This window comes from Phacochoerus africanus, chromosome 15 (assembly GCF_016906955.1).
Source record: "Phacochoerus africanus isolate WHEZ1 chromosome 15, ROS_Pafr_v1, whole genome shotgun sequence".
Classification (NCBI taxonomy): Eukaryota; Metazoa; Chordata; class Mammalia; order Artiodactyla; family Suidae; genus Phacochoerus; species Phacochoerus africanus.
This window is the reverse complement of record NC_062558.1, coordinates 38732966-38750666: the sequence shown is the minus strand read 5'-3', so window position 1 is coordinate 38750666 and position 17701 is coordinate 38732966. Positions and strand designations below refer to the sequence as shown.

The window sequence follows — 17701 nt, the reverse complement described above, 5'->3', positions numbered from 1 at the left end:
GAAGGGACAGACCTGGGTACTAGAATCCCAGGTAGTGCGCGGATGAGCTGAGAGTGTATGGGCAAGTCCCGTGTGGGTTCTGCTGGTGTCTCCATTTTGCAGATGAGGAAAATCAGGCTCAGTGGAAGGGCCCATTACTGAGGTGGGAGCACCCTCAAGCTGGCATTCGGTTCCCTTCCTCCCACCGGGTCAGGCTTGCAGCTGGGACTGGATGGGGGGAGTGAGATGGGATGTAGGGTTCGGGGTAGAGGGTGCAGAGCTCCCCCCTGGCTGTGAAGGAGTTCACACTGCCTCACCACGTACCCAGGGGTCAACGCCTGTCCTTGGTCCCAATCCAAGCCCTGTGCTCCTTAGCCCCTTCTGGGGGTCCTGAGAAGGTCAAGGGTAGCCTCCGGATCCTCAGATCATCCATCACTCAGCACCAGTCCAAACCGAGGAGCCTCTGTAAGCAGGCACCCCGGGAATGGGTGTTTGCCATTGTCACCCACTTGCTGGTCCTTCTTTATTTTACTTTACTTACCAAACCCTTGTTTAGAATTTACCAGAATTTGTGCCAGGCCCAAACACCCAACATGTATTCCAAACAGCTGACAAACATCAGCATGTTTACATACCCCCAGCTACCCTGAGAGAGAGGCCCAGGTCCCAGGCCATGTGGTGGATGTGGGCTTGTCCCCGCCCCCCCGCCCCACGCCATGTAGCCTGTGTTTATTTAGTGCTTGCTGTGTACCCCTCATGCCCACCCCACAGGAAATGTGTACCTCCTGTCCAGGGCCTGGGTCCCTCCCCTGCTGCTCACCTGGGTCAGGGTTAAGAGGCAGGGGCTGTGGGCTCAGCCTGACGCAGGCTGGCCAGCAGGGCAGAGAGGTCCAGGATGAACAACTTCACCTGTGGGTCCCGACACGGCCAGAGTCACATCCCAGCCCCTGAGTGTCCAGTGCCCCCCCGCCACCAAATCCCAGAGGCTGCAAAGCAGGGGTGGAGGGTAGAGACCCCTATTAGACAGCAATGATGGTGATTCCCCAGGGCAGTGAAAGCTGGCCTAAACTGTCCTGGTTGGTTTTGTTTTTGTTTTTTTCTTTTTTAGGACCACACCTGAGGCATATGGAAGTTCTCAGGCTAGGGGTTGAATAGGAGCTACAGCTGCTAGCCTACGCCAGAGCCACAGCACTGAGCCACATCTGCGACCTACACTGCAGCTCATGGCAATGCCAGATCCTTAACTCACTGAGCGGGGCCAGGGATCAAACCTGAATCCACTGAGCCACAACGGGAATTTGGGGAACTCCTATTTTGTTTTTTGTCTTTTTGTTTTGCTTTTTAGGGCCACACCTGTAGCATATGGAAGTTCCCAGGCTAGGGGTCGAATTGGAGCTTCAGCTGCCAGCCACAGCCACAGCAATGTGGGATCTGAGCTGAGTCTGCAGCATACACCACAGCTCATGGCAACCCTGGATCGCTGACCCACTGAGGGAGGCCAGAGATCGAACCCACATCCCCATGGATACTGGTTAGATTCATTTCCGCTGCGCCACAATGGGAACTGGCTCCTACTTTGTTTTGATTAACCTATTTATTGATAAGAACTTAAGGAACACCCATGGATCCACCGCGAAGACCTAGAATTTGATGGCAAACTTTTTGGGGGGCTCCCCCTTTACATTTGTCACTGAAATAAACATCTGACAAGGAAACCATATCTCTACCAAAAGTGAAAAGAGATTGATTTACCCCTTGTCATAAGTAGAGGGTAATTGGAAAAACAGTAATACAAAGAAGGAGTTCCTGTCGTGGCTCAGAGGAAACGAATCTCACTAGTATCCATGAGGGCGCAGGTTCGATCCCTGGCCTCGCTCAATGGATTAAGGATCCGGTGTTGCTGTGAGCTGTCGTGTAGGTTGCAGACGCAGCTTGGATCCTGTGTTGCTGTGGCTGCGGTGTAGGCCAGCAGCTGCAGCTCCAATTGGACCCCTAGCCTGGGAGCCTCCATGTGCCACCGGGTGTGGCTCTAGAAAAGACAAAAATAAATAATAATAATAATACAAAGAAAATGAAACCAGGTTGCTGAACTCTGACAGCTGCTATTGCCCACAGTGGGTGTGAGTCCCAGGCCCTGAAGACCAGCAGTTATTACAGGGGTTAAAGGCATAGTTGCCTCCCCGCCAACCCTCTTCAGTTGAACCTTGGTCATTGGTAAGGTCAGAGTGTTGGTTGAAAAGGGACTGGCTTTTGCCTGTTACTTCATTTCGAGCCTCTGTCCCTCCTAGAGTCATCTTTTGTACCTTGGGGTACCTGAGCCACACTTGAGAGAACAGTGGTGTACACCTGAATCCACCTGACTCAGGATGTGGCACAAAGGTAGGCTCTGGGGACCCTGTTCTTAGCATTTGGTTGGAATCCTGGCCCTGGGCCACCGGACAGGAGCAGGATGGGCTGGAGCAAAGTGGGGTGTCTCGCTTTGTTTCCTCCATCCCTTGGGAACCATGCCTTGGGAACACCCTAGAAATATAAATCTCCAATGTCTGAAACCCCCTCCCTCCATTGTCAACCATGTCATGTGTTCTCCCACCTCGCAAACCTGAGTGACAGAGTAAGCCAGGCATGCTTGGTGCACAGTGACATTGGAGTGCTGTTGTGCAGAAAGAAAAACCACTGCACATCTCCACGCTTCCCAGGGAAGCCAAGGCCTGTCCATGTGGAGACCCAGAGCGTCAGGGACTAATTAAAAGTGAGTCCCCCTCTCCTGGTTTCTTATTTGTGTCACCACTTGCTCTTTGATCCTGAGACATAAGAAAGAGTCTTGGCAAAAACCTATCAGTTAGTGTGGCCTCCTGCACAGTGAAGGCACTGAGACCTCATAACAGGTGACCAGCAGGGCCAAGACCAACCCAAGGCTCCCAGGCAGGGGGGTCAGGCGGCCATGGAGACTGTATCTGTGGCACAAAGCCTGGGCTTTGATAGCAGAGGGTCATGCTTAACCCACAGAAGGTGGGGGGGCTGGAAGTGACATAAAGAGGGGTCCTCACCTGCTCCAGCTGCCCCTCTGTGTCCTCGATGTCCAGGAAAGGAGGCCTCCTCTGGTGCTGGCACACTAGCTGGAACAGGTTGAGCGCTGCCATCCTGGTGCGTCCCAGGAGCAGGGTCTGCTCAGCCGCTGTGTTCTGGATCTGAATCCACTTGGATTCCTGGAGGACACCCATCCCCCTTCCCCATTAAGGTGTGAGCCAACCTGAGAAGGGCTAGGGCCCCATTCCCTTGCACTTCCCATCAGTCAGATGCCCATAGGCGCTCTCCTGGGACAGGAGTGCTAGGACCCTGCCTCAAGTTTTCATAGGTCGGGGCCTCACGCGCCGTCGAGTGCTTTCCGTTGCCTGAAACCTGCCCGTGAGCGCAGCATTGCCCCGTCTGATCTTATCGGCCCTGGCACTCCTCCCGGCGGTGGAGGGCTGGGATCCCGGGCGCCCACCTCCTCCCAGCGGCGGTACCCAGTGCAGCGTGCGCTCCCGCGCCGCCTCCAGTTGCTCCAGCAGCTGCACTCGCCGCTGGCCCTGCTGAAGCAGCTCGTCCTGCCAGGCGTCCCGCAACCGCTGCAGCCGCGCGCGCGCCTCCTCCAGCTCGGCGAGCCGCTGGCGCTCCGTCATTCTCAGCGCCTCCTGCATGTCGGCCAGGCAGTCGAAGCGGGCCACCAGCTCGGGAACCTCCTGGAACTGGGATGGGGTAGGAGAGGGAGTCACCAGGCCCGCCTTCCCCTCCCTCACGTTCTTACTCATCCCTTCTGTGAAATGGGCGCATCGCACAGCCCCTGCCCCATAAGTGGTGATTACTTCTGCCTCTCCCAACTCCACCATCAACCCTAGCTAAACTAACCTTTACTGCCTTTTATTAATATTAACTCATTGTTTCATTCACCTAATACTTAGTGCCTGGATTCCCCCTCGCTCCTCCCCCAACACCTTCCTGTGTGTCCTTGAGTAAGTTACCTTTCTGAGCCTCAGTTGCCTTCATTTTACAGTTGTCTGTAAAATGAGGTTGACAGTAACAAGACCCACTTCACAGGACCTTGCATGAACAAAGCATGTTCCAGGCATACAGTTAGCGCTCAAGAAGTGGTGACCTCTGGCATACAGTCAGTGCTCCAGTAGTGCACACTTCCAAAGCAAACCCTGAGGCCGTCCAGGGCTTCACGCGACGCTGAACCCCAAATCCTGCAGGGCCCTCACCTCGGGCAGCTGCTCCAGCGCTTGCCCCAGCAGGCGCGCGCAGGGCTCCAGACGCTGCAGCCGGCGCTGCAGCCGCGCGCGCTCCCGCTGCAGCTCCTTCAGCTGGGCCCGAAGCCTCAGCGCCTCCGCCTCCTGGTGGGCCGCCAGATGCCGCTCCTCCGCCGCCCTCCGCAGTGCGCGGCTGCGCCGGGCCTCGGCGTCCTGAGAAGGAGGGATGGAGAGGAGGCGAAGACCTCTGGGACTGGGGAGCCTGCGGAGTGGAGCTGAATGCATCCAGTCCGCCCCAGCATTCATTCACACTTTGAGTCCTGAGTTTCCAACAGGTGGCCTGCGGGCCAAATCCAGCCAGAATCTCTGATTTTGGTCCCTCACTTCTCTTCCACGCTTTTGAAAATGTTGCAGGCAGTGCGTGTCTATTCCCCACCACTCCTTTTGTGTTGGTAAGCCCACTTTGTAAGTGTATGCGATGTCTCTGGTCCCTATAGGATTGTGATTTTGTGACCCTCTGCCCTACCTTCCCCCAGCAGTGTCCACCTACTTGCAAAAACTTTTCAAAACGGACAAAGGACCCCTTCAGCTCCTGCTCTTTCTGTTCCAACTGTTCCCATCGCTGTTTCAGGGATGCCCTCCTGGTCTGGAACGCCTGGGGGGTATTGGAGGAGGTAAGGAATAGGTATTTGGGTGTGTTTGGGGGTTCAAAGCATCCCACGCTTTCAGGTTCACGCTTAACTTCTCTCATCATTTGCCCTTAATCTTGTCGCTGCACTGTTGCTCAAATCCACCCCTGGCTCCCACCACCCACGATGAAGCCCAAGTTCCCTCTGCGTGTTAGCATCTCTGCTTTTCCTCCCCGCCTTATCTTTCCTCCAACACTGCCTTCCAGCCTCTAACCCACCTGTGTTTTGTCCTTGCCTTCCAGTATTTATATATGCTGTCCCCTCTGCCTGTTTGTCCCTTTTCACCCTGTACCCCTTCGCTGGATAAGTGGTCTTGCCCCACAGCCATCCCTAAGAATCACTTCCTCCAGGAAGTCCTCCGTCAATGACCACCCCTCTGTAGAGATGGGGGCTTTCTCTGGGCTCCCACAGACCCTACTCAGTGCTTCACGCCCTCACAGCAGTCACCACCTGGACACTTGTCTGTCCCCTTCTCTGTACTGTGAGCCCAGGAGGGCAGGGACTGTGGTGAGACCTCTAGACCCCAGTGCGGTGCCCTGTGCACAGTAGCTACTCCATACATGCTTATTTGCACTTCATTTGATCCCCATTTGACAGATGAGGAAACCAAGGCTCGAGATGGTGACTTATTTATCTTAGGCTTTGTAGTAATAAGTTGGCTCCATCACTTCCTTTTTTTTTTTTTGGCTGGGGTCCTCGAACATTTCAAGGGCTGCACTGAGTGTCTCACCTCCTTCTGGGCCTGAAGGCCCTGGTCTGCATCCACTAGCTCCTGCTTCTTCTCCAGGAGACGCAGCACCGGTGGGATGTGGTCCACATTCTGCTCCAAGATCTTCCTGGAGGGGCTCAAAGAGGAGGTGGCGGTGAAGAAGGCAAGAGTCAGGACCCCCAAACTCCCCACTGGTGCCTGAAATGCCCCCATTAGCCACCTCCTGGCTGTTGGCTTTTTCATTTATTCAACAAATTGTCCTGAGCACCTACTTTGTGCCAGTCACTGTTCTAGGCACGGGGGAGGGGGGGTAACAGTCCTGAAGAAGAAAACCATCCCGGCCTTCCAAGAGAGGGCATTCTGCTAGTGGCCACAGAAAAGAAAGCTAACAATAATAAATAATGCTAGGGCGTGGCAGGTGCTATGATGAAAAATTCAGCAGACTAAAGGAAATCTCCCCATAGGGAGAGAGAAAAGTCTCTGGTGAGGGTGGGGCATTTGAGCAGAGACTTAAAAGGAGAAGAGGGAGGGAGCCAAATACTGCGGGGAACAGATTCTAGGCTGAGGGAATGGCCAGTGCGAAGCCCAAGGGAAGTACTTTGGTGTGTAAAGGAGCTGCCAGGAGGTGTAGTTGGAGGGGAGGAAGAAGGGAGCAGAGAGATGGGAAGTGAAATCAGGGAAGTGAGGGTCAGACAGTGGTGGGCCACGGAAGACTTTGGCCTTGGCTCTGAGTGAAGTGGGAAACGTGGGAGGGTTTGGAACAGGGGAGGGACGCCTTCTGGCTGCTGTGGGAGCTAGGGCAGCAGGAGGGGCAGAGCAGCTGAGGGGGACCAGGGACAGGTCACAGGATAATGCAGAGGATGCCATCCTGATCTGGGTGGTTGGAGTAAAGAGGTAAGGTTCTGGATACCAGTGGAGATCAGCGCTGACAAGATGACAGGGTGACAAGGGGGTGAGAAAGGAGTCAAGGGTGCTGGAAGGATGTTGCTGATGGGAGGCTGAGTGGGGAGCAGGGGAGATCAGCTCTTTGCTAAGGTCAAGTTGAGATTGAGCCGCCTGTTGACCTCTGCGGGGAGGGTCCGGAAAGAGGCTGGGATCCAGAGCCAGGCTCGTAGGGGAGGAGGGACTGGACACAGCCCCACAGGGTTGGCTGTATGGGAAGCAGAAAGGATGCACTAGCATCCCACTCTGCAAGGTTTTCTGGCTCTGGTCCAAGGAAACCCTCCCATTTTACTGATTCTGATTCTGAGACTGGGACTCCCAGCCACACTGCTGAAACAAGGCAGACACAGAACAAGCTTCCCCCACTCTTCCTTTAAAATGCAGTGGGGAGTTCCCCTTTTTCTCAGTGGGCTAAGAACCCGACTAGTATCCATGAGGATGTGAGTTTGATCCCTGGCCCTGGTCATTGGGTTAAAGATCCGGCATTGCCATGAGCTGTCGTCTAGGTTGCGCACATGGCTTAAGGATCTGGTGGGGCTGTGGCTGTGGCAGTGGCCAGCAGCTGCAGCTCCGATTTGAACCCTAGCCTGGGAACTTCCATATGCTACGGGTGCGGCCCTGAAAAGCAATAATAATAATAATAAAATGCAGTTTGCAGGGAGAGGGGGCAAGAATTCTAAGAGTAATTCCTTCCCAGCTTGGGTCACACGATTTAATCTCAGGTGATATCAACTAGGGGTGGAGATTGGGAACAGATTAGAGATCTGGGCCATTGACTCCGTTCTGCCCTAACTAGTCCTAGGATCTTGGCGAAATTGCCATTTCCTTTGGATCCTCAGTTTCCGCCTGGGGAAGCCAGGACCCAGGGGTGGGGGGAAGGGATGGGCCATCCCACTGGCTCCTGCCCCCCTTTCAACCCTCCCCACCACTCCACGCCACTCACAAAGGCAGTTTCTCTTGCGAGGTCAATCGGAAATACTCTTCCCAGGGTATTGCCATTCTGCCAGCAGTTGCCCAGGTACCTGCTCTCTTTCTGGAGTTTTGTGCTAGCCTAGGAAGCCCTGGGGGTTCTGATGGAGGGCTCTCTTGCTCAGTGCTCCCGGAAGGCAGCCACCCAGCCGGCCTCTGTTGTCCAGGCAACCAACGACACAACATTCCATTGCCTGCTAGAGGCGGAGAATCCACCCCGAGAGGGAGAGGGAGGGGGCTGCAGGGAGGGGAGCAGCTTCTGCCAGTTCTGGAGGAGGCTTTAACTTCCAATCTAAATTGGGGCACAGTGAATAGGACATGGATCTCTTGGCCAGGAATCTGCCCCTCTTGGTGCCCTATGTCTGGTCAAACCTCTGCCTGGGTGGGGCCTCACTAACGTGGCCATGGGTGCAGCTGTCCCCTCAAATGAGCACCTACTGTCTGCCAGGTCCTTGCGGAGTGGGGACAAGATTCTTGGCAAGGTCCAGAGGGCCTACCATGTTCCAGCCCTTTGAGGGTCCGCTCCAATTGCTGGAGGTGGCGCTAACCTGGTCTTGTCTCATGGAGCCCCCAGCCTGGTTAGGGACATAAAGAGCAGGGGCCATCAGCACTACTTGGTGGAAACCAGCTTGGAAGAGACCTCTGGATTTGGAGGATGGGGGTAGGGTAGGGGTGACATAGTTTAAGCAGTTACTCTGGGTCAGACACTGCACTGAGCACTCTACTTATAGTATCTAAGTTAAGCTTTTTTTTAAATCTTTTTAGGGCTGTACTCATGGCATATGGAAGTTCCCAGGCTAGGGGTCAAATTGCAGCTGCAGCTGCTGGCCTGCGCCACAGCCACAGCAAAGCCAGATCCAAGCCTCATCTGCGACCCACACCACAGCTCATGGCAATGCCGGATCCTTAACCCACTGAGCAAGGCCAGGGATCCAACCCTCATCCTCATAGATACTACTGAGGCCATGGATACCACTGAGCCACGACAGGAACTCCTCTAATTTAATCTTTAAAACAGCACTGCAGGGGAATTCCCTGGTGACTGAGTAGGTTAAGGATCCAGCCATGGCTTGGATTGCTGCTGCGGTACAGGTTCAATCCCTGGCCCAGGAACTTCCACATGCTATAGGTGTGGCAACACACACACACACACAAACCAGCACTGCAGGGGATGGTAATGGGGAAAAGTACCCAGAATAATACTCCAGATACTCATGGGTCCTCCAACTGGAAATAACGAAAAAAAAGCGTCTCGTGGAGTTCCCATTGTGGCACAGCAAAACCTAATCCAACTAGTATCCATGAGGACTTGGGTTCAATCCCTGGCCTCACTCAGTGGGTTGGGGATGTGGCATTGCCATGAGCTGTGGTACAGATCACAAAAGTGGCTTGGATCCTGCTGTGGCTGTGGTGTAGGCCAGCAGCTGCAGCTCCGATTTTGACCCCTAGCCTGGGAACTTCCACATGCTGCAAGCGCAGCCCTAAAAAGGAAAAAAAAAAAAAAAAAAGGCGTCTTGTACTCTTAGCTTCTGATCATTTTATTTTTCTGTTTTAAATAATTTATTTTTTTCCACGCAAGGAAATATATTTTCTTATCGGAGAGTAATGCTGTTAAAAATTTACTGTAGTTACTGTCATGCCTACATTGCTTAAAACAACTCCCAAGCATTTTGGTAGAGCATATTAAAAAGAAAGACAGAGCTAAAATAATGTACATTTATCTTTGAGCATTTTGCATTAAATTGCACATACTATCTTTCTGCCTATATTGATGTGAAGTGACAAGATTCATGATTTAATTTTTCTTAGTTTAAAAAATATTGATGTAGGATTTACATAAAGTTCATTTTTTTCCCACACACGATTCTATGGGTTTTAGCAAATGCGTAATGTTGTTTAAACACAACGGTCAAGATGTGAAATATTTCCATCACCCCCAAAAAGTCCTCATGTCCGTTTGTAATCAGCTCTTGTCCCCAACCCAGCCCCTGGCAACCACTGACCTTTTCTCTATTGCTATAGATTTGCCTTTCCCAGAATGTCATCAATGGAATTATACACTTTATAGCCTTTTGAGTTTGGTTTCTTTCACCTAGCAATATTCATTTCAGATTCATTCATATTGACGTGTGGATATTGACATGTATTTTTCATGGCTGAATAGTATTTAATCACATACTGCCATTTATTTATCCTCCACTTGGGTTATTTCTAATTCTGGGCAATTATAAATATAGCCTGTATTCATGTGCAGTTTTTCTGTGTGAACAGAAGCTTTCATTTCACTTGCATAAATATGTAGGAGTAGGATTGATGGGTCCTATAGTAAGTGCATGTATAAAAAACTGCAAACTTGTTTTTCAAAGGGGCTGCACTGTTTTTAGATTCACGCTAGCAAGGCATGAGAGTTCTGATGGCTGCATCTCCTCACCAGCAGTTGGTACTCTCAATTTTTGTAGAAGTCACTCTAATAGATGTATAGCTGTATGGATATAGCTTTTTAAATGTACAGGTAATTGTAGATTCCCATGCTGTTTATACAGTAAGAAGAGAGCTCATGCTGCTTCATCCAGTTTCTCCCGATGGTAGCATGTTGCACAGCTACAATCCAGGATCCAAGGATCCAAGCCCCAGTGACCTACACTGCAGCTTGTAGCAAAGCCAGATCCTTAACCCACTGTGCGAGGCCAGGGATGGAACCTGCATCCTCATAGATGCTAGTCGGGTTCTTAAATTGCTGAGCCAGAATGGGAACTAGGTTTTTTTTTTTTTTAATTAAGAAACTGACATAGTCTTTTCCAGAATGGCTGTACTATTCTGTATTCCCACTAGCGATACATAAGTGATCCACTTTTTTTTTTCCTGCATGCTTACTGTCATCACGATTTTTTGTTTTAGCCCTTCTGATCAGTGTGCATCCATAGCTCCTTGTGGTTTTATGTTGCATTTCTCTACTGGCTAGGGATGATGAACATCTTTTCATGTGCTTATTTGCCATCTGTACATCCTCTTCAACAAAATATCTATTTGTGTCTGTTGCCTATGTCCTAATTGGATTTTTTTTTTTTAAACTGTCAGGTTTTGAGTCTTCTTCTGATCCATGTCTAGATGTTCCAGATAGCCCTCTGTTGGGTGTTTCCTCTCAGTCCGTAGCTTGTCTTTTCATTCTTATCACATGCTCTTTTGCAGTGTTTTAAATTTTGATGAGGAGTTCCCGTTGTGGTTCAGCGGCTTAAGAACCCGACATAGTGTCTGTGGGGATGCAGGCTCAATCCGGAATTGCCCCAAGCTGTAGCACAGGTTGCAGACACGACTTGGAACCCGAATTGCTGTGGCTGTGGTGTAGGCCGGCAGCTGCAGGTCCAATTTGACCCCTAGCCTGGGAACCTCTATATGCCTTGCATGCAACCATAAAAAATAAGTAAATAAATAAATAACAAATTTTGAGGAGGTCCAATTTGCCACTTTTTCCCTCATGGGTTGTGCTTTTGGTGTCGAGTCTAAAGTGGCTTTTGAACTCAGGCTGTGTGGCTGTGGAGTCCACCCTCTTAACCACAGCACTCCAGATACAGTTGAGCCCGTTTTGGATCTTTTCCTCCTTAGGCCCATTCCCTTCCCTTCCTCCCCAGAGGATGCCATCCTTTTGAAGCTGGTGTGTATCGTTTCCTTAATTTCTCCTCTTTTTCTTCTTCTTCTTTTTTTTTTTGGTCTTTTTGTCTTTTCTAGGCCTGCAACCACGGCATATGGAAGTTATCAGGCTAGGGGTCAAATCGGAACTGTAGCCACCGGCCTATGCCAGAGCCACAGCAGTGCAGGATCCGAGCCATGTCTGCGACCTACACCGCAGCTCATGGCAATGCCAGATCCTTAACCCACGGAGCGAGGCCAGGGATGGAACTTGCATCCTCATGGTTCCCCGTCGGATTCATTAACTACTGAGCCACGACAGAAACTCCCTAATTTCTCTTCTCTCTCTCTTTTTTTTTTGTCTTTTTGCCTTTTCTAGGGCCCCTCCCGTGGCATATGGAAGTTCCCAGGCTAGGGGTCCAATTGGAGCTGTAGCCGCAGACCTACACCAGAGCCACAGCAACTCGGGATCCAAGCCGAGTCTTCTCCTACACCACAGCTCATGGCAACACCCAACCCCACTGAGCAAGGCCAGGGATGAACCCACAAACCCACGGTTCCTAGTCGGATTCGTCAACCACAGAACCACGACAGGAACTCCCCTTATTTTCTCTTCTTTTAGAGGGCTTTTCCCCCTGATGTTTACTAAACACCTACTATGCTCCAGGCACTGTGTGAGGATTCAGCAGTGGCTAAGACAGAACCTGCCCTCATGGGGTTTATGAGCTAACAGGGAGGCCGGATGAATCAAATCACCCTGCAGGTATGTCCTTGCATGCTGATGGGGTTGCCAGCAGAGGTGCAGAGTGCAAGGACAGGGGAAGGGAGGCCTCCTTGAGGAAGCGACACACGTGAACCCAGACCTGAAGGATGAGGAGAGGAGAGGCATTGTATTCCCAGTAAGTGCAATGGCCCTGAGGCAGGCGAATGTGGCCCCTCCTAGGAGAGAGCAAAGGTGTGTAGGTTGGCACGCAGAACCCTAGGATGATGGGGCAGGCCAGGACTGCATAAGGCCAGGAAAGGGCAGTACCTGGGCTGGAAGTGACAGGGGACAGAGGTTCAGGAGAGTTAGGTGGCTCCTCCAAGGATACGCAGGCTGAGAAGTGCAGGGCCCTGGGGTTTGTTATGTAGAGGTAACTCAATCCCTGCTTTGGTACTACTTACAGCTGAGGAGGGGAGAAGGTCCTTACACGAATCACTCGTCTTCAGGAGGCTAGAGCTGTGGCTTTAGCTCTGCAGCCAGCTGATCCACCCCCCCGCCCCGGGGCCTCAGCATTCCTCTCTGTTAGATGGGCCATTGCTTTCAAGCCCTTTCAGGGCTCCCCTGCCATGCTGCTGAGGCAAGGCCTCCCGCTTGTCTCTGTCCCAGTGTCCCAGGGGATGGTTGCGTGTGGCTGCTGAGTGACTGCCAAACATAACTTCTCAGCTGGCCTTGCCCTTGGCCACAAGCCCACAGGCTCTGGAAATATCCACTCTCCTGACCCCCACCCTCAGTCTCGCTTGGGCGGCTTCCCCCTTCCTACTTCTCCATTCCAAGGAGGGGACAGGGGAGAGTATTTTGAGCAAGGAGGAAGCTGGGGTGTGGTCTGACAGACGGACACCTTGTCTTCAGGCTGTAGGAGGAGGGGACTTACTGGCCCTGCTTCCTCGGCAGCCAGCCCGCCAGCCAGCAAGAGGGGGTTTGGAAACTCTGCCCACTCCTCCCACCGCTGCCTCCTGTCCCGCGTGGCTCCTTGCCCAGAATCGTGCCCGGTGCTCACAAACGGGGCTTTGTGTTCCCGAGACAAAGAACACGCTCCTCACCCCAACCTGGGTCAGGACTGGTCTGCCCTGCCCTGATCTTGGCTTCAGAAGGGACAGTGACATTTCCCAGCAGGGGAAAGTGAGGTCTAGAGATGGACAGGTCCTCGGAGCCAGAAGAGAGGTCTGCCTCCTGCTTTGGGGGTGAAGGGGGAGCAGAGAGGTGATAATTGGCAACGTGAAGGCACGCACCCTAGGGAAAGAAGGAAGTAAAAAAAAAAATATGACCATTATCACAAGGAGAGAGGCCAGGTTCCAGCCCTCGAGGGAACTGAATTCTATTTAACCCCGAGAGTGTGTTTTGAGTCTTTCTTACGTGCCAAGCAGTGTGGGAGGCACCACATGAATCAGACACTGTCCCTGACATTTAGGAGATAAGACAGCATGTAAATCACCACGAAACAAGAGAACCAGAGACCAAGGTCACAGAGCGGTGCCAACGGGGTAGGGAGTGGGGGTGGGGGGGTCGTCGCTGGCTTCCAGCCACCTTCCAGGCTTCCCAGAGGTAGCGAGCAGAACTGCAAAGCCAGGGCAGTGGGTCTTTCAGAGACAGGAGGAAACACAAAATATTCTGTGATTATAAAAGAAGCACATACCATTACGTCCAAGAAAGACCTCCTGTTCCCCTGCATGCTTTATCGTCTGCATATCACTTTGTTCTTTCCACTGAGAGCATGTTCTTAACTGCCTGTTACTTTTGTCCGCATCACCCTCCCAAGAGCCCATGAGAGCAGGGCTGGACTGTCTGTACCTCAGTGTATTCCCCACTGCCTGGTACATAGCAGGTGCTCAATACACGTTGTTAAGTAAGAAAAGAATTTTATATATACACATACATACACACACACACATATATATAATGTAAGCAAAAAATATATATAATGGATAAACATTTGTATATATGAAAAGGATTATATATATATGTAATACTTTATGGCATCATTATCATGCTGAATACACTATGTTTTTCATATGACTTACTTTCTGTTATTAACTCTTTTCCTATCATTAAGTAGTCTTCTTTGAGAACATCCTTTTAAACAGCTATATAATATTCCATCACTTTGCTCTCACATGTCTGCACGCTCTTTCACCCCACCCCTCCTAATCTTCATTTAATTGTATCTATGGGACTTAAACCACGAAATAGGTAGAAACAGGAATGCAAAGGCTTTCCCTATGGAAGGAACTGATAGGGTGAAGGCAGTGTGGGGGGTGGGGTCTTAAGGGTGTTGTATTCAGGTGTTGTGTCTAGAGGGCATGTGGCCAGGGAAGCCTGGGGCCAGTGGTGTGTTGTTAACTTGACTCTCCAAAAAAAAAAAAAAAAACCCAAAACTGCAGTGTTTATTTGCTAATTTTCATGGTGTAGACGCTCCTACTGTGGCTGATTTTAAGTTCCTGCTGTGGCATTCATGTCCACATGCCTCAGGTGTGGACCTGATCCCTGGCCTGGGAACTCCACATACCATGTAGCAGCCAGAATAATAAATAAATAAATAAAACCTCTGCTGGAGTTCCTGTTGTGGCTCAGAGGTTAACAAACCTGACTAGTATCCGTAAGGATGCAGGTTTGATCCCTGGCCTTGCTGAGTGGGGTAAGGATCTGGTGTTGCTGGGAGCTGTGGTGTAGGTCACAGACGTAGCTTGGATCCCGCATTGCTGTGGCTGTGGTATAGGCCAGTTGCTACAGTTCCGATTGGACCCCCAGCCTGGGAAACTCTGTATGCCGGGGGTGTGGCCCTAAAAAGACAAAAAAATAAAAATAAAAAATAAAACCTCTGCTCTTAAATCCCGAGCTCGGGCTCCCCTCCCATTTGGCTTTATGAAGCACCTGTTGTGTGCATCCCCAGGCACTAGACTAAGTAGGGAGGAAGATGATGGTGAGTTTGTCTTGAAGAAGCTTAAAGGAAGGGGAAGGGGAGGCAGCTAACCATTTCTTGAGCACCTACTCAGTGCCGGGGAACGATGTCAGGTGCCTTACACAGCCGTCTTCATTAATTGTACAACAGTCCTGTGAGAAAGGCGAGACCCTTGTGTGACAGCCCAGGCCTGGGCACTGATGAGCCTGCATCTTCCCTCCCACATGACCTCTAGCAGGTCACACTCCGTCTCCAGGCCACCTTGCTGCCCTCTGTACAGGAGCTGCCCTAGGAGATGTCAACCCCTCTGTCAGTTTCAGATCAAAGCTTCTCAGAACAACAGGAAGTGGCCCAGCCATTTGGAAAGTATGGGGATTGTGGCCACAGCCCCAGGCGAATTACAGGGTCAGATGCCGGATATTGGCTAGGTGACAGAGCTAGCTCCCTGGAGGCCTGGCTGGCACAGTCTGCAGCCTTTGTAACCCTCTGGGGGCCTGGGGAGGAGGGTCTGGGAATGTGACTTCATGCTCAGCTCCAGATGAGATGGCTTGGTGGCGGTTTGGTTGGCATCCCAGGTGGCCCCAGGGCAAGGCCCCCAGGTTCCATCAAGGGTCCCTGGAGGCTGGAGAGCCTGGAGTCTCTTTTTCAGAAGAAAAGTCCCTGGAGTCTCTTTTTCAGAAGAAAAGTCTTTGCCAAAAGCTCCCACCTAGGTGAGGGGGCCAGAGAGGGGCAGGACATCTGTCTCAAAGTAGCAGTGACATAGCAAATACCATCTTCCTAGATAGGATCTGGGGTGACTGATAAAGATTATGAGAAATCTTTAACTCTCAGGGCTGTTCTGGATTCAACCCTGGATCAGCCCTCACACGTGACTGGAGGATGCTGCCATACTTTGAAGCCTTTGGGCTGGCCCTGCTAGACCAGTTTCCTAGTTGGGGTAACTGAAGCCCAGCCTTTGGAAGTTGGAGGACTCACCAGACAGCGGCCATAGGGGAGAGAATTCCATTGATCTGAATCCCTCAGCGACCTGGCCAGGGTGCTGAGCAGGAAGTTAAGGACAGACTTAGGGAAGCCAATCATGAGGCTGCCCCTGTGGCTGGGCTGGGCCCTCCCGGAATTGCCAGTCTGGGCGTTGGCTTCCAAACTCAATCAGTAGGCCCTTCCCATTGGTGCCCAGCCCTGGGCTGACCTGACTGGAGTGAGTCAGGCCTGCTGCCAGCCCTTCTCAGGACTCTGAGGCAGGTAAACAACAAACTCCTGGGGAGAAATGGTGTAGGTTTCTGCCCTAGGACAGACCCTTCCGCTCACAGCATCTCATTTAAAACTCCAAAAATGTACAAACCTGGAGCTGTGGGAACAGAGAAAAAGGGGAAGAAAGCCTCTGCCTGGTGTGGGAGGACACCCCAGAAGACTTCCTAGGACAGGTGACATTTGTGCTGTGCCTTGAAGGACAGTAATGATAGCAAACCCTTTTTGGAGTCACTGCTGTAGTGCAACAGGATCAGCAGTGTCTTGGGAGCGCTGGGGCTCAGGTTCGATCCTCAGCCCAGCACATTAGGTTAAGGATCCAGTGTTGCAACCTGACTAGGATCCATGAGGATGCAGGTTTGATCCCTGACCTCACTCAGTGGGTTAAGGATCTGGCATTGCCTTGAGCTGTGGTGTAGGTCATAGATGTGGCTCAGATCCAACACTGCTGTGGCTGTGGCTGGCAGCTGTAGCTCAGATTCAACCCCTAGCCTGGGAACTTCCATATGCCATGGGTGCAGCCCTAAAAAAAAAAAAAGGGGATCCAGCATTGCTGCTGCTTAGGTGGAAACTATGGCTCAGATCTGATCCTGGGCTGGGAACTCCAAATACCCCGGGCAGCCAAAAAAGAAAAACAACAACAGCAACAAAACCCCACTTTCTGAAAGCTGCTTATGTTCCTGTTGGTGTTCTGAGACCTGTATCTGCTTTATCTCATCTAATTCTCTCAAACCCCTGTGAGTGGGATACTGTACTAATTAATGTATGAAGAGATGAGAAAACCAAACCAAGGCACAGAGAAGTTAAGTGACTTGCCCAAGACCACACAGCTACCACGTGGTGGAGTCAGCATTCAAATCCAGAAAGGCAAATCAGTTACTGACTGTAAGACCTTCCACATGCTGTTTAATCCCGCTGAACATTCCTTCTTGTGTCCACACACTGTGGGCAATTGTACAGCAGTGAGTAGCACATGGAAGACGAAGAGGAGATAATCCCTGTAAAACGCTTGAAACAGTGTCTGGCACACAGTAAGTGTTCCACACCTCTAGATGACTTTTATCATCGCTGTTGCGGTTATCTTCACGTCTTCCCCGCCCCCTCCGGCCGCGGCTTCCACCCCCGCAGTGCCAGCCCGTGACGTGGGATCTGCCGCTCACACAGTCTGGGTTTAATTGGAAACTCAGAGACGTAAGGGGACATACGAGGCCCCTCCCTTGATTCTGAACGAACCCCCGGGGAAGGTGCGACTCTCTAGTGACGCCACACGCGGACCTCCGATACTCCTCCGGGACAGGGCACTGAGGTCTGACCGAGAAGGCAGTGCCGGGATGGTAGGCAGGGGAGAGCCGGGGAGGTGTGAACAGGTTGGAGGGAGGACAGGCAAGGGACATACTGTGTCTTCTGAGCCCAATGCCAACTCACCAGGAGCCTGTGGCCACGCCCATCATGGCCGTGGGCCGCTCCCCACCTGGTAGTCCCTGCCTCCGCGCGCCGGGGTCTCGGCTGCCTGGGCGCTCTGGCACGCTTGGCTGGGGTGCCGGCAGGGGGCGCGCGAGGGGGCCTGGGAACCGACGAGCGGGGGACCCCGCGGGAGGTGGGATTGAGGGGAGGGCCCTGGGCGGCCCCCTCCCGCCCCCTGCCCCCCGC

At 52.0% G+C, this 17701-nt stretch overlaps 1 protein-coding gene across 5 annotated transcripts; it reads right to left on the bottom strand.

The window, feature by feature from the left end:
- Positions 1-101: 101 nt before the first annotated feature.
- CFAP73 (cilia and flagella associated protein 73) lies at positions 102-15904 on the bottom strand. 5 transcript variants are annotated; one of them, XM_047759694.1, is made up of 8 exons: positions 15779-15904; positions 5628-5733; positions 4759-4863; positions 4221-4421; positions 3486-3707; positions 3027-3185; positions 800-888; positions 102-442 (listed from the first exon to the last, which is right to left on the bottom strand). In XM_047759694.1, exons 1-7 carry the CDS (start codon positions 15790-15792, stop codon positions 811-813), a joined length of 885 nt encoding a protein of 294 aa, XP_047615650.1. In that variant the 5' UTR covers positions 15793-15904; the 3' UTR covers positions 102-442; positions 800-810. The 5 variants fall into 5 exon arrangements, with proteins under 5 accessions (XP_047615650.1, XP_047615646.1, XP_047615647.1 ...); XM_047759690.1 differs by lacking the exon at positions 15779-15904 and adding an exon at positions 7492-7701 and having other exon boundaries at positions 5628-5742; XM_047759691.1 differs by lacking the exon at positions 15779-15904 and adding an exon at positions 7492-7701.
- Between the last annotated feature and the right edge of the window lie 1797 nt (positions 15905-17701).